The sequence below is a fragment of the Populus nigra genome, chromosome 8 (genome assembly GCF_951802175.1).
Source record: "Populus nigra chromosome 8, ddPopNigr1.1, whole genome shotgun sequence".
Taxonomy (NCBI): Eukaryota; Viridiplantae; Streptophyta; class Magnoliopsida; order Malpighiales; family Salicaceae; genus Populus; species Populus nigra.
The window spans coordinates 11,769,212-11,787,484 of record NC_084859.1 but is presented as its reverse complement, the minus strand read 5'-3'; the positions used below and the strand labels follow the sequence as shown (position 1 = coordinate 11,787,484).

The window sequence follows — 18,273 nt, the reverse complement described above, 5'->3', positions numbered from 1 at the left end:
ATATTTTTTACAGTTTTATTTTGTATTTTTTTAATCAATTTGGGGATTTTTAGGGTTGAAGGATTAGTTTATTAGGCTAATATAGGTGTTTTTAGATGAAAATAGTTTGAAAATTACATTTCTAGGTCAAAAACATCATTGCCCTGGTTTTCTAACTCCCTTTGTGGCAACTAGATTATGAGTTATTATGAGTTAGTAGACAACATATTATCTATTTCTTTGTTTTTTTTCTTAAAAAAAACTAGGCAATTGACGCGTCGTTCATTCAATTTAGAAAAGAAAAAAAATTAAAGACTAAAGCACGCGGGTCTGAGCTAATAGACCAATATGTCAAGCCCTTTTTTTAAAGGTTCATGCTAAGCCACCCAGACTCGATATATATATATATATATAGCCACCTCTGTATTTATAGACAAAATAGGTTGTCTTGAAAGTTTTTTAGCGAAGTTATATTTTTTACTAATTTTTTATGTTATTTTTAAATTGATAAAGTTAATTGATTCACATCAGTTGATTTTTTTATAATTTAATTTGAAATTTATGTTATGCAGTTTTAAGAATGACCAACATAATTAGCTTTAATTGCATTTATGGAGAGTTCCCAATAATAATGCATAAATGTTTTGCTATTCTTATATATTTTTTAATACAATCACATTAAATTTTTTAGGAATTTTTTTTTAGAATTGAAGCTTAATTGAGAAACAATGATTATGGTTTTCTTTTCCTGCTTTATAAAAACACACCAACATAACTAATATATATATATATATATATATATATATATATATATATATATATATTTTACTTTTAAAAAATTGACACATCACCAATTTTATAGTTTTTTTTTCATTTTTTATATATACAAGAAAGTGACCCCAACAAAAAGTTATTGCTCTTACAAAAGGTTTTTTTATATATATATATATATATATATATATATATATATATACACACAAACACACGAGTCCTCATCAAATCATGGCTAACAACATACAGACAAGTTCAGTCTCTCAATTATACACTATACTCAGCATTTACTTTTATTAAAATAAGTTCCAATAACAACAACTGTATAATTGACACGTAACGAGAGAGAACTAGCTTCATATATAGTATAAATCTAAATTAGTCGCATGGATCTCCTGATGGGAAAAACAAAAACTCACGGCTAACATTAAAAAAAAAAAAACCTTAAATGCTGAACAGGCACGTAGCATAAGACAAGCGTGCACACAAACATCTGCACGTGTGTGCGTGTATAGATGTAAGGTAACATGGTGATTGAATAGTTACTGGTTTGCATTGACCTGGATTTGTGTGTGCATTAATGGAAAAATCGACTAGGACTTGTGCTCTTTCTTCTTCCAGATTTGGTTAAAGCCGATCGGCCACTTTCATAATCTCTCTCTCTCTCTCTCTGCCTTTCAACTGATACACAGTGAAGAGAATTTAGCTTTGACGTAAATTTGAAGCATGAATTTGAAAAAGAGAGAACGAACAAGAGGAAATGTGCTGTAAGAGCCTCAGCTGAAAAGGATTTGATCATGATTGAGTAGATATGTGAGAAGGACTTGCATGCCTTTTATTCTCCACCTCAAAATGTAGACTCTGTTTAAAATGGTTTGAACTTTGTGACAACACTTTCCTTTCTGCAAGTGTCCTAGAACTGTGAATCTAAGCTCATTATTAGCATTATTAGGTGCTTGAATTCGAACTTTGGATTGCAATAGCAAGTAATCTCTCATGTATAGGCTTGCGTGAAGGCCATGAAAACCTTGTCTCAGCAACGCAAAATTGATGTTAAAATGACAACCTAGCATGGCTGCTATTTCAAGCTGGGAAAAAAGAAAATCTTTGTGCCCTTTCGTGAATCAGGAGGGTTTTGGCATTTATGTTGATAACTACTAGACTCCATGGTTTGGTTAGTTTCCAATACCCTCTGCCGTATGCCTAAATTAATTTGCAGGCCCGCCCGGAGATATGTCTCCATCTCATTCGTGGCGGCGACCTAGACAACTGCTCTGGTTCCATTGTTTGGATGGAAAAATTCAAAATGCATGTGTCGCTTCCAAATAATGCAAGGGGAATCAACTTCTTCTCCTTGCAATCAATTTGTTTTTAAAAATTCATTATAACACACACACACACCTTAACGACAGCCCAGTTTATTGATTAGCTGGGAAAAGAGAGCATCGCAGGAAAGATTTTGAGCGAACATTAGTAGTGTTGGGCCTTTGCAGAAGCCTTGCAATAATCTCCCAAAAAGAGGAAACGTTCTAAAAGATTTAGCAAAAGCTGCGTGCCGAGACTTAAAAGATAAATGATATACAACTGATAATTTTTTTAGGTTTATTATTGAATAGCAAAACTCCCATTTATTTATTTTTATTATTCTTATCATAAAATATTGAGTTAAAACATGTTTATCTTTCAACATTATTTCAACAATAGTAAGTGTATAAGAGTTTTTTTTTAAAGAGCTACTATATTTTCATCAATATTGATAATTTATAAATGATGTTTATCTTTTATTAAATTAATGATTTGTATGAAATATTTATCTTTTATTAAATGCTATCAGGGTAAAATAACACTTCATCCCCTCCTCTTCATAAAAAAAAGAAGACTTAGAAACTCTAAATACCTCGTTAATCCTTCAAGTGTTAGGATCATAATTTTTTTATTTTTAATATTTTTAATATATATATTTTTAGAGCTTTTCTCTCTGAAATATCATCACATTTTATCTTTAAAAATATATTTATTTAAGCATCATAAATTCCTCAAAACTATCAAAAAGGATCTTTTATTAGTACTAGCTAGCAATCATTTTAGCTTATTAAACATCAGGTACAGGCTACCAGTTATATTGGATAGGAAAAATGAATTATATTACTAGAATCAAGAAATTAATCTATCATTCATCACATTTCAAGTTAATTAGAAAAAATTACTTAGTTTAGTCTATTTTATATTAACAGGTTATAGTTTAAAAAATCACAATTTACGTTACGTTAGGCATTAACATAAATTTTTAAACATGATACAATGGTCAAATTACCTGCACTATAATATATAAAAATATAGAATTTCTCTTTTTAAACACGATTTCTCTATGTTCATATATAATTCCATTGTTTTCTCTTGATGAACAAAGATTCTAAATCAAAATCAAAATCGAATTATTGTTTTTAAGCATCAGACCAAAAAACCTCATAAATCTTGCAATAATCCAGTTCTTCAATTTTTTCTTCACCCCTGCATATAACACAAACACCACGAATCAAAACACTAATTTAGTTTCGATATGAGATTATTGTAATCTACACAAAAATTCCAATCTCAATTTGTATTTATATAAAGAATTCCAGCCCATCCCCTTCCCTCCTTGCATCATCATAATCAAGGAAGGAGGATCTGAATGCAGATGGGACTCGGAAGGGACAGAAAAAGACGACTCACTAAAAAATAACTGCTAAGATGTTAAACAGAGATTTGGATAGAGAACGAGTTGTTGCTGAGGCCAAGCTGCGGGGAGAAAATTGAAGAGAGAAAGGAGACAGAGTGCTCAAGGAAGTTTTGATGGCAGTAATGGATGGTTAATGCCTCACATCATTTTTTCTTCTTGTCTATAGTTTCTTCATTCTTGCACTTCAATCACCATCACCGAGTGAAGAGAAACTTTGAGAATTTAAGCTTTGCTTGGACCGGCCCATGAAGTGGAAAATTTGTCAAAAGAATTACATTTTCTTTTCTCTTAAATTTAAATCATTTGAATTCTTTCAAACTTCTATTTTAATTGGTTTAAGTTTGTATTGGAAAAATCATGCAAGTGATTAATAAAAAACATGACCATGTCAAATAAGAAAAAAATAATTTCTATTGGATAAATACATTATTTACTCCATAATTTAAATCATTTAAATTCTTTCTGATTATTTATTTTAATAGTCACAAAATTAAATAAAAAAGGGTTTTGAGAATGGAAAATTTTATAGCAAGAAAGTATTTAAACTATACTAAAATACAAAGGATATACTATCATATATCAACAATACCAAAATTTTTCCCCCCTAGTTCCTACATGGGAATCCAATTCCCATTTCCTCAGGAGGGGGATAACAATTCTGGAACTCCATTTCAGCTTTTCTAAGCCCAACAGAACAAGCTAGCAACGAAGATCCCCAAATTCTTCACAGTTAAGGAGCAATAATTCCAGAACTACATTGCTTTTCAGTTTCTATTTTACCCTCCAATTCTGGGCGTGTTCCATTCACATTCATCTCACACAGGTATATTTGCTTTAATGAGACAAATGATGTTTTCATCAGTTTCTACGAGTAGGGAAAAAAAAAGCAGTTAAAAATCTTACGGTGAGAAACATAATGAGACTAACAAGGAAAAATGTGGGTGGAAATTTGTTAGTACAAGTCAAGACTCTCTGTGCGGATGGGTATACACATACATCAAAAAGTTGTGAGTATACATTGTTACAGCATGCATGGCCTGAAAGCAGCACTGATGTACCCGTCTAAGGTTCAAAACTGGCCGGCCCGAATGTCTCTATCCAGGCGATCTGCGTTAAGGGTCCCAGGAAGCTCCCTAAAGTCTTCATTGAAGATAGAATATGCGCTGTAATATCAAAACCAATAAATGAGACCGGAAACACACATGGGTGAATCACATTGTTAAAAAGATGCAAGAAATAGAAGCATGGATGGACAGGCAGCAGAGTGAGCGGACACTGGAAAACAACATGGGGAATTGGACAAGGACACAGGTTGCAAGCAAGAAAGAAGTAACTAGACCTGAAGTCAATACATCATTATAGATCACCATGGAGAATTACCAAAGAAATAGAGAACAAATTGAATCAGAAAATTACTTAAAAGAGACAACCAACACAATGAGCTAAATGGCTCTATGCATATCAATCTGCAAAGCATGGATAATAATAATGTATACATCTTAATTTCAATGACAATCATAATGAAAAAGGAACTCATTTCATGTACTTAAGCTGTCGTAGGCACACACATGCATGCATGCATGGACAGACATGCGGGGGAAAGAACAACACAAATTCCCAAGCTAGCTATTCCTATTAGTCTATACTCTATACCTGAGATCACCAGCTTGCCTCCGCCCAAGATTCAGAAGGATGATAACAAAGCCAGTGCCGATTATCTGAAAGTTAAGTAGCAGCAAGAAATGAGGATACATGAAATACTAATGAGAAATGAATATAGGTAATTTGTCAGAATAAAATGCAGGTTATATAGAAGATTCTACAGCGCACCAAAGTTATCCATCTGCTTTCTATAACATCCTATGGTCCTCAGGGCATGACAACTGGATTTTGCTTTGCTCTTTCTATATGTTAAAGATGAGTCAAAGAAAATTTCAGGCTTGTTATGGTCATGCTATGGATAGCATTTCACAGAGTTTAAAATGCTGTTATCAAGTAACCAGTTCAACCATGCAAACATTTAATTGTGGCAGCATAGATACGGTCCAAATTCTGCAAATTTGTTTTTTCGAGAAACACTAGCATGCCATCACCAGTCCACATTTGCAATCAGCTACCATAATATTTATTCTATAGTGATGTCTACCTGGCAAAAACAATTTGCAGGTAAAGTCAATGCTACCTATGTAATCTACTAACATTTTTTTTTCTTTTTATTGCAGTGATAAATCATAAATGAGCTTCCAAGCCAACTTATTGAATTTATTGCAGCCCACCAATTCAGCACGGGGAAGGGAAAAATATATCATTGGAACATTCTATTCATTAAATCTTATGGCAGATTATCAGAATGATTGTTTAGGTGACTTTGATGTGAGGTTTCAATGGGTTACATCGAGCAGGATTCATTCTCATTCAACTCAGGTCAAGCAAAAAGAAGGCAAAATGGCTAGCAAGAGGTCAGAGAAGATCCAGTTCAAATCCTCTTCATTTTCTTAGAAAGATCAAAGTTGCTGCTGAAAAATAAAACAGGTACCACACATTTGCAAAAAAAGAACTCACAAAGAGAAGCAACTTACATATATTGGTCCCAGATCCCATCTGTGGGCAACAGGTGCCAAAATGAACCATAAAATAAAAACAGCCCATGCCTTCAGACTGAGAGAGAAAAGTCCCATCAAAAGGATATCTATCAATGAAATAAAATAGAATTTTATCAGAAGAATGTTGTTTTTTTACGTCAAAAGGTACTTCTACTAGATGCTCACCAGGGAGCTTTAACTTATCATGCAGAAAGAAATAAAGCCTCCTCTTCCACCGACTTGCTGATTGTGGCAGCTGAAACTTCTGGAGAGTTGAAAATTAAGAAAAACAATTTAACTAATAAGAAATTAGTATTTCTAAGAATCACCAAAACTCAGTTCAGTAGAATTAATTATTCATTAATACCAGATCATCGTCATCATCATCAAATCCATCTCGGAGATGTTTTGCTGGCGGCTTTGGTTTGACAGCGACAATCAGGGAATCTGGAAAGTAAACAGAAAATGCCTATATCTTAGAAGAAGAACATGGAGCTTAATTAGAGAACTTCACAGAAGCTGAGCTGAACATTATCAGTAAAACTAAATCGCAGCATGGGCCCACATAATTATGTTTGTAGTTAGCATTTTTGTTATGTTGATACATTAGGCTGAAGCAAAAAGTAATAACCTAAAATATAAAATTGATAGCATCTTGAATCTGGTAACAATAGCTTTCAATTAAATTAATTTCTGTCAGCAAATAAGTGTTAGCTGTTATATAGAACAAGATTTTTTCCATCAAAATCAACAGCCACATTATTTTAAACTAGGTTATCAGTTTTCAAAACCTTGGCAAAAAAAAAAACATTTGCACTTTAATACATAGTTAGGGTTTTAGTTAGTACCTTGTAATCATACAATGGCAAGAGAACCCTATTATCTATTTTATAGAAAATCTTGTTGCCCTTTAAAGGAGACTCTCTTTCAACTGGTTAAAGATTGAAATTGGACAATGTTTCTACATTTTATCTAATTTTGATATTTCTTGAACCACTTTTAGTTTCTAAAGTATCATTAGTTACATAAGAAAGATATTTAACGTCAATATAATCGGATAATATTATGAATTTAAAAACTTCATTATCCTGTTTAAAAATACATCAGAGATTATAGCAAATTCCACCAGACCCGGAGATTTCCCCAAAGCAGAAAAATATACCGCATAATCTTATCACAGGACAGCAACAATAACAGGAACAAGCAACATATGAATGGTAATACTAATACTAAAGAAAAGACATGAACCTCCATTATTAAGCCGTATATCATCCTCATCTCTGCTATCATGCAATACATTCCCGCGCAAGATAAGCCTTAAATTCTCAATTGGTAGGTGCCTATTTTCAGCAACCAACTTCCTCAAATCACGGACCTATTACAACAATGCAAGCAAATTATAAGAATTCACAATGACAAGCATCTTATTATCCTTTTCAAATTTAGATATTTTCCTTTTGTTACTATGCATATGGTCTTTAAGCAAGCAGACCATTTTGATGCGAAACAGAATTACATGAATTCAAACTAAACCTCACATTTTTCTACTTCAAGGGACATTCAATATTTTCAAACTTCATTCTGCAGTGCAATAATAAATGCTCAGAAGGCAAGCCATAACATTAACGAGAGGAAAAAAATAAATAACCATGAACCACAATGCTGCTCTAATTTATGCACTTATAATCAAGAATTTGACCGAGAAACCCTATCTTAGTAAATGGGTTTTCGAGATTTACCACAACAATATGAAGCAAGGAATGCTTAAATTAAGAATTAAATGCAAAATATTAAGTGGGCCTTTCTGTAATCCATGGTTAAGCCAATTTAGCAGCATAAAGAATCAAAATTTTATTTAACAGACAAAATTGGATAAAACAACAAACTCTAAGAAAACCCAAAAGATACAAATATGTACATAAAGAGAGCGAGGAAGAGATAAAGAGACACACTTTGATGGGAGAAGGAAGGAGGAGGCGAGATGGAGGAGAAGGGCCAATAGTTTTGACGGTGATTTCAGCCATATTACCATTATCGTCGATGTTGCTGTGATTGCTCTTTGCTTCGTCTTCTTCATTAATCTCTCCCATCAAACTCTGATCGGATCGATCGATCTGTCTCAATTTGGTTTTGATTTGGAATTAATTTTGACCCTCAATTCGATTCATGTTTGTTTTTTTCATGTATAGAATATAAAACTGGTTTTTTCTACTGTTTGCTTTCTCGAATAAAAATTAAAAAGTGACAAGGTAAAATTAAAAAAAAAAAAGGAGAGAGTAAAAGATAAATATAGGATAAAAGGTAAACTATATTTTTTTTTAGTGTTCTACTGTTTTATTGAATTTTTCTTGGAGTATAAAAAACCTAAAATGTTTTCTTATAGAAAAAGAGAACTTGGGGTTGATTTTATATAATATGTTTAATTTTGTGGATCCAAAATAATATCAACTATCTATAAAAATATAATTTAATTAAAAAAATTCAAGATAATATTTTTCTTATCATAATTTATTGAATTGATCCGAGTTAACTTGAAATAACTTATCAAATCCAGAACTTGAGTTATGAGACTAAAATAACTCTATAGAAAGTAAATTAAAATATAATATGAATTTTAATTCTCAATCAATCCAATATTAAATTAAAAAATTTAAAAAAATTCAATTAAAAAAAGGATCCAAGTTAACTCGGTTTTACCGACTACACTTGTGGCCCGAGTTATTAGACTAGGATAATCTAATAGAAAATAAACCAAAATAAATTATAAAGTCTAATTGAAAGATGAAATTGAAGAAAAATAATTTAAAAAATAATCCGAGTCAACTAAGTTACTCACAAAGTTTATGACTTTACGTATGAGACCATAGTGAACTTATAAAAATAAACCAAAACAAATTATAAAGTTTTGTTCTCACTCAATTGTTGAGGGATTAATAAAAAAAAATCAATTAAAAAAAATTGAGTCAGCCAAGTTAACACATCATACCCGCAACTCGAACTAAACTAACTTGATAAAAATATTAAATTATAAAATTTAATTTTCAATAAATAATTAAATTGTGAGAGGAAGAGAACAATGAATATTTGAATATCAAACTATGAATATGATAAAAAAGAAGACATCATATCCAATAAAATTGAGAAGCCTGGAAGATCTCAGGCTAATTTTATTTATTTTTTCCTCACCGAGACCATCTCCCTCACCTAAATTATTATGTGGGTGTTAAAATGACATTTGAACCATGCCATTGCCACACATTACACAAAACTTTCTCTGAACTCAGTTAATCAATCCCTCGAGGGTGGGGCTAAAGACTTGATTAAATCACAAGGCAGATTCTTCTATCACAAAAACAAATGATAAGGATGACAATAGGTCTGAGGATGAGGCTCGTGCTGCCCACCATTCATCCAGGATAGAACCTCCGACAAATATATAGACACAGCCTCTTATTTGCCAGCCAAAACACGCATAACCAAAGCAAACAAAGAAGAGATAACATGGCACTGAGGTTGTGGGCTTCTTCAACGGCCAATGCACTGAGAATCTCTGTTGCCTCCTCCACAGCTCACCTCTCTCCTTCCTACTCCCTCTCAAGATGCTTCTCTACTGGTACTCTCTTTTTATTCCTTGCATTTGTCCTTTTAAAACCTGTTTTGCAGGCTCTTTTTTTTTGTACTGTAGGGGGGGTAACGTTAGAACACTGTTGGATTGTGCAGTTGTAGATGGGTTGAAGTATGCATCTTCACATGAGTGGGTGAAGCATGAAGGTCCGGTGGCCACTATTGGCATTACAGATCATGCTCAGGTCATCTTTTCTTTATCTCCCCTCCTCACTCATAGTTTAGTATTTCTTGCCTTCACCCGAGTTTAGTATTTCTTGTTACTTTGCTTTCTGCTTGTCTACTTTATTTTACTCCTGTTTGCTCTGTTCCTTCCGTTACCAAAGCTTGAACCCTAGCTGATAGTCTAGGATTGCACAGCACCAAACCATTCAAGGGCAAGACCAAGGGGCATTAACTACTTGGTTCTTCTTCAGGAAAATCACAATTGACTGTAATTTGATATACATATTCGTTACATAGTTTGGGAAGTCAATGGAATATCACAACAGGAAATACCGGGTACATTTTACAGGATCATCTGGGAGAAGTAGTGTTCGTAGACTTGCCAGAACCGGAAGGTTCTGTCAGCCAAGGGAAGAGCTTTGGAGCAGTGGAAAGCGTGAAAGCAACTAGTGATATCAATTCTCCAATCTCCGGCGAGATTGTTGAGGTTAATACAAAGCTTAGTGAAACTCCTGGACTGGTAAGTATAAAATCAAATCAGCCAGAGTGTTTCAGCTTTACAACAAGTCCATTTCTAATTGCTGAGAGATACATTTTCTATATACGCATGTCTGACTTTGACTGTTTGTGTTATGAAGATAAATAAAAGTCCATATGAAGAGGGATGGATGATCAAGGTGAAGCCAAGCAACCCATCAGAATTACAGTCCCTACTTGGTCCAAAGGAATACACAAAATTCTGTGAGGAAGAAGAATCTCATTAGAATTTTAGTACTCTTTGCAAATGTTATTGTCTTGAACTAACCTATTCTAAGAACTTAAAAAGGTTTCATGTCCTCTGAATTCTTGTCAATTATCACAAAAAATATTTTCCAACTTTGTCCAGTATTTTCTTGTTTTTTATGTTGTAATTCTGCATGTTTCTTCTAATCGGGAACCGTTTCTTCCCTCACTTTCTCTGCTTCTTTGTTGATTGCGTTATGTTCTACCTTGGATTTTTCACGAATTTTCTGATATATATACATTTGCATGAGGATAATTAATGCTTGGTCATGCTCACATATTTTTTTATGTAATATCAAATATTAGAATCAGAGAAAAGAATTGGTGGAAGTATTCTTCATTCTTCTACCTGATATCCTATTAAACAAAAAAGACAATGCCATATAACAGAAACATCCCAGCCAATATGAGCTAAGGTTCAATGAAGCACTGCAAGTTGCATCCATCCAACATTGAATCGCATCCCTACTCCTTCAGTCAATATTTTTCCTTGGAACTCTTCTACAGAGCTCTGGATTTTGGAAAACTCTACCCACATAAACACCCTCCTTAGCAAACCAGTCAAGACAGCAGAATATTAATTTGCAGCTCCCAGGAACAAAGCAGCAGCAGATCGCATATTTTCATTACCAATAATGCACTACATGATTTCCAGTATTTCAAGTGCAGCATTGAGAAATTACAGAAGAAACCATGGATTTGAATTAGTTGCAGGATTGGCTCAATGAAAAGCATCAGAAGAAGAAGAAGATATAAAATAAAAAAAAAACTGAAGTGTTTTTGGTTTTTAATCATCGAGCCAAGAAATCTCAAATTTAAAGAAACATTGCTCAGTCTTATCGAATAGAGTAGGACAGGAAACTCTCATTGTACGTTGTTGGTTAGGGGACTTGGTGCACCATAAAAGTAGTCGAGCCAAGGTAAATGGTGAACCACAGTGCCTACTCTGCCAGGATCCTATCCCAGATTTGAAATGTCTTGAATGGCAGAATGGGTTTTTAGGAAAACACAAAACATTGCGAGACGGCTTAACTTATCATGGCTGAAGCCACAAGATGCATTGATATCAAAATTGACTTTTCTTTTCCAAACGATTTTTTTTTTCATTTTTTGCAAGGCATTTGTCTATGGGCCTTGCATGACACGAGGTAGATAATCTCAACCTGCATGTTGGATTAGATCGTCCTAGCCTGCACATCAAAATGCCCATTGTAACTACGGAAAAGAAAAGGAGCATTTTATTTTAGTGTATAGAAGGCTGTATTTTGATTTCATGATTTGCGCGCATCATCATTGAAACTGATGATATGGATTAGAAAAAAAAGATGGAGCACGGGTTTTAGCTAAGCTTGTGGGCTCGTTCTAACTTCTTTCGGGCTTCGTTTAACCCTAGTCATATTAAGCTTGGTTAGACTCAATTTGACCACACTCAAACCTAATCTAATATGGTTTTGGTTTGACCCGATAAAACTAAATTTAAATTGAACTTGATTTAATGTTTTTTAGGTTCGTTTTGATCATGGTCAAACCTAACCTAGCATGGGGTTCGGCTTAACCTAGTCAAACCAAACCTGGTCGAGCCCATATCAAACTCTGTTTAACTCCTTTCAAGCTTGATTTTATCATGGTCAAACCTGGCTTAATATGAGGTTTGGTTTGACCTCAACTCTATTTAACTCCTTTCAAGCTTGATTTTACTATGGTCAAACTTGGCCTGATATGAGGTTTGGTTTGACCTCATCAAACAAAACCCGATCGAGCCCACAACCCACATTGAGCTTCATTTGATACTTTTTAAGTTTAATTTGATCATGATCAAACATAACCTATCTTGGGCTTGGTTTAATCGACATGTTAAGACGTCATGCTTTACATATTACAACTTCATCTATGTTTATCATGAGTTATTCCTGATATTTTTTTTGTGAGATAAACTATATAAATAATTATATAAGGTAAAATAAAGATGAAGAATCTCATTCACAATTATATACTTGTAATAACTCTCTTTACATTTTTCTTATAACCTTTCAAATACTATATTGACTTAAATATTATAGAATCATTTTACAGGTAACACCTACATCTCGAGCCTCATTTATCTGTGAAGAGAGCCGAGGTCCAAGTGAAGTTTTAACAAGCGACATCAGAAACCATACAATCACTTCTGATTGATTGCTGAAAGATGACCACGAGTCCACCAGCATGGTTTTGCTGAAACCAGCTAGAAATGAGAGGAATTCGGGCCTACCATAAAACTGTTATACAAAAGAAAATGCAAGTGCATGAAACAGCAAAAGAACTCACTTGTAGTTAAGGAGTAAACAATGAAGGAAGATAGAAATTTCAAGGTTGTCTAGATCACCTCCAGGGCACAGCCTACTTCCTATTCCAAATGGAATATCAGAGCTAGATTTCGGTCTATGTTCCTACACAGAATCTATGTCTTGCATGCTTTAGCACACAACATATGCGACTGAATTAAAAATGGGAACACATTCATCTAATAAGCAAGAAATGTGTCCTCTCTTGCATTCCATCTCGAAGGATTGAATTTATTCGGGTCCGGATAAATCTTCTTCTTAATATCTCCTCCTGTTCTGCCAAAACTTAAAGGGAGAGGCCTATGGGATATGGGTCCTAGTTTTGTATAACAAAGTTGGATGCACAAAAAAACTATAGTCATTTGCAAGCAGGAATTTCTACTAACAAAAGTTGAACAAGTAATTCAACAGCATACCAAATGTTAATTGGAAAATGAAAATCACTATACATATCTCCAAATTGTAAGGGTTTTCAGGAAGTGCATGGACTGTGCAAGTTTAGCTTAAATAACTATATATATTCAAGAACCACTGAGATTTTCACTCACCTTTGCATGATTGAAATATTCTGGATGTTCATCTAGGAGGACAATTGCCCACATTATTGGCATGGGCAGAAGACTCATGGTCAACAATTAAGCACATAAGGATTAACTCTATGATCTCCTCATAAAAATTTTTACCCTTTTCACTTCAATTTCTATTAGCATATCAATCGTATCTTTGCGTCTCTCGGACTGATAGATTACCATTCTTTCTCGTCCTCCTTCCATCTAGAACAGCTCGTAGAATCCTTAACAACTTCTTCTTCACCTGGAATGAGCACAGCAGCATCAGACTGGTTCATCAAGGATTTTAAGGAGAGAAGGAAACCTTATTCATCAGTTATCAGGCTGGTTCATCAAGGATAAAGCCTAAAATTCCAACAGCAGGATCAGTCAGAAGAAACGAAAAGAAGAGCTGAACACTTCTGGACAGGTGAACTTTGTACCCTACTAACTACACAGGGCATATCAGAATCACGAGTGCAAGGCGATGTTTGGATTGAGCTAGCAAAGTGACCTAGAAAACATAATAGAGATTGATCACAGTTGAAATGAGATTCAATAGGTGTATTTTTGGGGTTCTTTCCATGGAAGATGTAAAAAGCTAGAGGGGTCTAAATGATCTCAGCAAATCAAACCTAAATTCTTCACCAAGGCCAACAATCAACTATCAAAATCACACATAACGGATAAAGCTAGTGGAAATCCTACACGGTACTGGAGATTTCTCTAACCAGGCACCATATCCTGAATTCCACCTTCTGAACCCGAAAGGATACCAAGGAATATAGTAAAGTTCCAATAACTATTCGATACACATTTATAAAATGTGATGCGACAATTCTATTATCAGAACCACTGAAGTAAAAATGAACCCCCACCTTGAGACACAAAAAGATAAAGGGTAGAAAAAAGAAATTTAGCAGAAGTAGGGGATGTCGACGCGTTAGAACTTTTTATTGGCAATTAAAATTACCACAATAGTTGCTAAAAGAAATGTGGCCTTCCTGCATGGATGCTGGGCCTGACCCTTGGGTAGCCTCTATATCTAACAGCTTGACAGTGTAATTCACGCAGAAAAACTGCAATGATTCAAGGAGCACCTGAAAGCATATAAGCGGCAAACAAACAATACGAAGTTAATGACACACTCTGTCCCTTCCTACAACTCTGCTCTGCAAGAGACAGCCTCATGAAATTTGTTTACTTACTGGCCAGCTTATAGTAAATCTGCCAGGTAATTGCCCAAGAATGAGAGAAAAAGCTCAAGAAAACCAGTGTCATCAAAATAGTGAGCAGGAATGGAGTGAATATTTCTGCTAAGCTAATAATCAAATCCATGTTAAGAAAAGAATTTGCTGAACTAAACTACTAAAGTAAGAAGAAAATTCCAGGAATATACATGCAGGCTCATACAACTCCTAGGAAAGTCAAGCAGCGGTTGTGCAATGTAAACCACGAGAAGCAAGTGACAACAACGCACTGTTACCAAAGTACATTTATTTTTCACATAAAACACTTCCGCGGCTGTGCAATATAAACCACAAAAAGCGAGTGACAACAACAAACTGGTTTAATTTTTATAGAAACACATATTCACCGTATCAAGTACTTTAATTTGTACGTAAACTCTTCTGCATATTCTTGTTCGTATTGACATCAACAGAAACAGACAGCACAACCCGTGATTGGTTGTAAACCCACAACACAACAGTTACGACAAACTAACCTTTCACGACGCAACTTCTGATAGAAAAGGAAATGGGAAATATGCTACAAAAACGTTTCAAAGCAAGTTTGGTTCTTGCTAACCCTAATGGTTTTTTCATGCCTCTGGTGATGTTGCAGTATCAGTAGACTGGCTATAAGAAATGGAAATCAGTTCGGATCTATACTTTTCAGCTCCATCGCCATTCATGACCGGAAGCTTTTCCTCAACGTTGACCGCCTGAGGCACAATTTCTGAATTTGGAACCTTATCTGGTATGCAATAAGATATACCAATAAGTGACTCACGGGCCAGTTCTTGAGAAACCTCCTCACAAGCTGCTGCTTTGTTATCCATAAAATGTCTCTACTTTTTTTCTGCAAGAGTTCAATCTGAAGATTTGAGCACAGGACAAAAATATTGAACCAAAAGGAAAAGAAACTCAGAGAGAGAACAAAGAAAAGGAATCAACTCTTTTTTTTTTTTTTATGTTTCTAAATTTAAATCAAACTTCACATGCATTGCACCTTACATTTACAATTAAAGGGTAATTATTGTTCCTCTAGTCTGACAGGAGTCAGCAGAAAAACTCAAAATTAGAGTTACATAGATGGGAGCTAGCAGCAAGGCAGGGAAGATGAATAGTACAAAAACAAATAAGATTTGAGTCAAAATCCTGCAAATGGAGCGCATCAAACCATCCTAATTTCTTCGCCTTTTGTTTTCACAACACCACCTCATCCCCACCACTATATACATCTTCTTCCCACCCTTTTCAATTCCTCAATATATTTTTTTGTTGTTTTGTAAACACAATTTGAACATTCTTCTTGCAAAATACATTTACATTCAATTCAAAGAAAGGTATCAAACTGAATCCAGTCAAATATGAAATTTATTCCAATTACAATCAATTAAAAATATATTATATTTCCCCCGAAACCAATAGATACCAAATCAACCATAAATTCTAAAGAGTCCTTTTCAATTTCATAAAACTTAAATTTCTATTTGCAGAAGATAAGTCAAAGTTCGATTCTCAATTCATTGAAATTGAAACCGTGAAGAAATATTATGTTTCTTTCTCGATCGAGTGTCGAAGAAATTGATTTCGCTCTTTTATTTTTATTTTCATTCCTTATTTCTCGAGAAACAGACAGAAGTTACGGAGAATCGCGACCACCAAGATCAGTAGATAAACAAATTAATTTGAAAAAATAAGGTAAAATTAACTCACCCCTTTTTTTCGGTGTTATAGATCTAACGACTCATGTGCCTCCGTCTGGACTGCGGCCTGTGATGGCAAATCCTTTTAAACTCTCTATTATCGACAATTTTACAAAACCACCCTCTCCACCGAATATTATATGGTAATAAGATATTGGGGTCAGGCGAAACTGTTTAAGCAGGGAGGGATTGTTGAGGACTTCATCCCTTGCTGAAAAATAAATTTTTAAAAAATAAATTATTTTTAATATTTGATAGTGTAAAAAAAAATAAATTGAAAAATATTTTCTAGTATTAGGTTATGTCATGGAAAATAAGATGAAAAATAACTTATTAATGTTTTATTTTTTTCAAGTTTATTAAAATAATGAAGAACAAATCTTACAAATTAAAAAGTTGAATAGGAATGAAATTGAAAAAAAAATATAATTTCATAAATTATCTCAAATAAAATAAATAATAATCAAAATAATAAAGATCAAATCTAAAAAATAAAAAATTAAAAGATGAAGAAATTAAAATTTTATAAATTATTTCAAATAAAATAAGTAACAATAAAAAGAATGAAGATCAAATTTGATAGATAAAAAATTTCAATTAAAAAATAATAAGAGAAAAGCAAATAACAATTATAAAAATAATGACCAAAATTAATATAAAAATTAAATTCTAAGGGATGAAATTGAAAAACAAATATTCAAAACAAAATATATATAACAATCAAAAGTTTGAGGACCAAATTTAATATAATCAACAAATAATATGATATTTCTAAATTTTTCACAACTTCCAGAAAGTGTTTTCCGCCCAAAATAAAAAGAAAATATTTTCCTGAAAACCAAGCCAAATTTTCCTTTGACTGGAAAGTATTTTTCGTTAACCAACTTTTTTAATGACAAACAAACACAAAAAAATTTAGAAAACAGTTTCCCGAAAACCAGTTTTCAAGAAATAAACATATCCTATATACTATTTCAAAGTCTACTAAAATTGTATTTTAAACTTAAAATATATATAAAAAATATTTTAAGTAAACAAAAATTCAAATTTTATACAAATAATAGCTGCCAAATACCCCCTAGCTATTTTAGCAGGGTTTCACTAAAGTGCATATATATATATATATAGATTTTTACAATGTGTTTTTTCAATAAAAAATCTTAAGTGAAATTCAAAAAATTTATGAATACATCTAATTAAATCAATCAATCAAAAAATATTTATGTAATAAAAAATTATAAATTCAAAAAATTTATGAATACATCTAATTAAATCAATCAATCAAAAAATATTTATGTAATAAAAAATTATAAAATCTAATCTCTATTCAGTTAAAATATATTAACTAGTCAACTGTGACTTGGATCATAAATTTAATTTAATTATGTTCAATAAATTTTTTTTATCTAAAATATAAATCTATAAAATTAAAAGTCAACCCAAAATTAAGGTGATTGGAAAAAAAATATCAAACTTCAACAAATTAAATTATTCAATTAATAATCAATTAAATATTAAACTCACCGATGATTTTATTAGATCTTAAATATGTTTAATTCACACTTTCTGATTGCACATCAAATTATGGATAATAAGAAACAATTTAATTTCTAACAATATTCAATTCTTTCCAGAAAAACTGGCTTGTCTCTGTCAGTTACAGTAAATAAAAATTATAAAAATGATTAAAAAACATCTTAGCTACCATCTTTGTAGTGAAGGGATACGAAAAGGTAATTATAGTTGATAATTCTGTACACAAAAACCATTATAGCTAGTATCTTTACCTTCAAATTCTGGAAAACCTTCCACAAAATCCATTGTAATGTCCCTCAAAACTTCA

The 18,273-nt window shown here is 32.9% G+C and overlaps 2 protein-coding genes and 1 long non-coding RNA gene across 7 annotated transcripts; 1 reads left to right on the top strand and 2 right to left on the bottom strand.

The window, feature by feature from the left end:
• Nucleotides 1-4,172: 4,172 nt before the first annotated feature.
• On the bottom strand, nucleotides 4,173-8,274 carry LOC133700892 (uncharacterized). Of its 2 annotated transcripts, none has more exons than XM_062124619.1 (7): nucleotides 8,007-8,274; nucleotides 7,303-7,429; nucleotides 6,422-6,501; nucleotides 6,241-6,319; nucleotides 6,052-6,161; nucleotides 5,126-5,190; nucleotides 4,173-4,635 (listed from the first exon to the last, which is right to left on the bottom strand). In XM_062124619.1, the coding sequence occupies exons 1-7, from the start codon at nucleotides 8,142-8,144 to the stop codon at nucleotides 4,542-4,544; spliced, it is 693 nt and encodes a 230-aa protein (XP_061980603.1). In that variant the 5' UTR covers nucleotides 8,145-8,274; the 3' UTR covers nucleotides 4,173-4,541. The 2 variants fall into 2 exon arrangements, with proteins under 2 accessions (XP_061980603.1, XP_061980604.1); XM_062124620.1 differs by having other exon boundaries at nucleotides 8,084-8,272.
• Nucleotides 8,275-9,455: 1,181 nt separating this feature from the next.
• LOC133700861 (glycine cleavage system H protein 3, mitochondrial) lies at nucleotides 9,456-10,795 on the top strand. Its single transcript, XM_062124561.1, has 4 exons — nucleotides 9,456-9,667; nucleotides 9,775-9,863; nucleotides 10,193-10,363; nucleotides 10,482-10,795. Exons 1-4 carry the CDS (start codon nucleotides 9,556-9,558, stop codon nucleotides 10,605-10,607), a joined length of 498 nt encoding a protein of 165 aa, XP_061980545.1. The 5' UTR covers nucleotides 9,456-9,555; the 3' UTR covers nucleotides 10,608-10,795.
• Nucleotides 10,796-12,572: 1,777 nt separating this feature from the next.
• On the bottom strand, nucleotides 12,573-16,616 carry LOC133701039 (uncharacterized). Of its 4 annotated transcripts, none has more exons than XR_009843505.1 (3): nucleotides 16,441-16,616; nucleotides 12,934-15,580; nucleotides 12,573-12,840 (listed from the first exon to the last, which is right to left on the bottom strand). It is a non-coding gene; the product is annotated as an uncharacterized LOC133701039 (long non-coding RNA). The 4 variants fall into 4 exon arrangements; XR_009843503.1 differs by having other exon boundaries at nucleotides 12,573-12,884; nucleotides 12,992-15,580; XR_009843504.1 differs by having other exon boundaries at nucleotides 12,573-13,226; nucleotides 13,499-15,580; nucleotides 16,441-16,613.
• Nucleotides 16,617-18,273: the final 1,657 nt, after the last annotated feature.

What these genes read in the sequence shown, in the direction of transcription:
- LOC133700892 (XM_062124619.1), bottom strand. Translation starts at nt 8,144, where the DNA reads ATGGGAGAGATTAATGAAGAAGACGAAGCAAAGAGCAATCACAGCAAC. An exon ending in ATGATGATGACGATGATCTG is followed by an intron (nt 6,320 to 6,421) that starts GTATTAATGAAT and finishes TCAACTCTCCAG; the next exon opens with AAGTTTCAGCTGCCACAATC. An exon ending in TGATAAGTTAAAGCTCCCTG is followed by an intron (nt 6,162 to 6,240) that starts GTGAGCATCTAG and finishes TTTCATTGATAG; the next exon opens with ATATCCTTTTGATGGGACTT.
- LOC133700861 (XM_062124561.1), top strand. Translation starts at nt 9,556, where the DNA reads ATGGCACTGAGGTTGTGGGCTTCTTCAACGGCCAATGCACTGAGAATC. An exon ending in GCATTACAGATCATGCTCAG is followed by an intron (nt 9,864 to 10,192) that starts GTCATCTTTTCT and finishes TACATTTTACAG; the next exon opens with GATCATCTGGGAGAAGTAGT. An exon ending in TTAGTGAAACTCCTGGACTG is followed by an intron (nt 10,364 to 10,481) that starts GTAAGTATAAAA and finishes TGTGTTATGAAG; the next exon opens with ATAAATAAAAGTCCATATGA.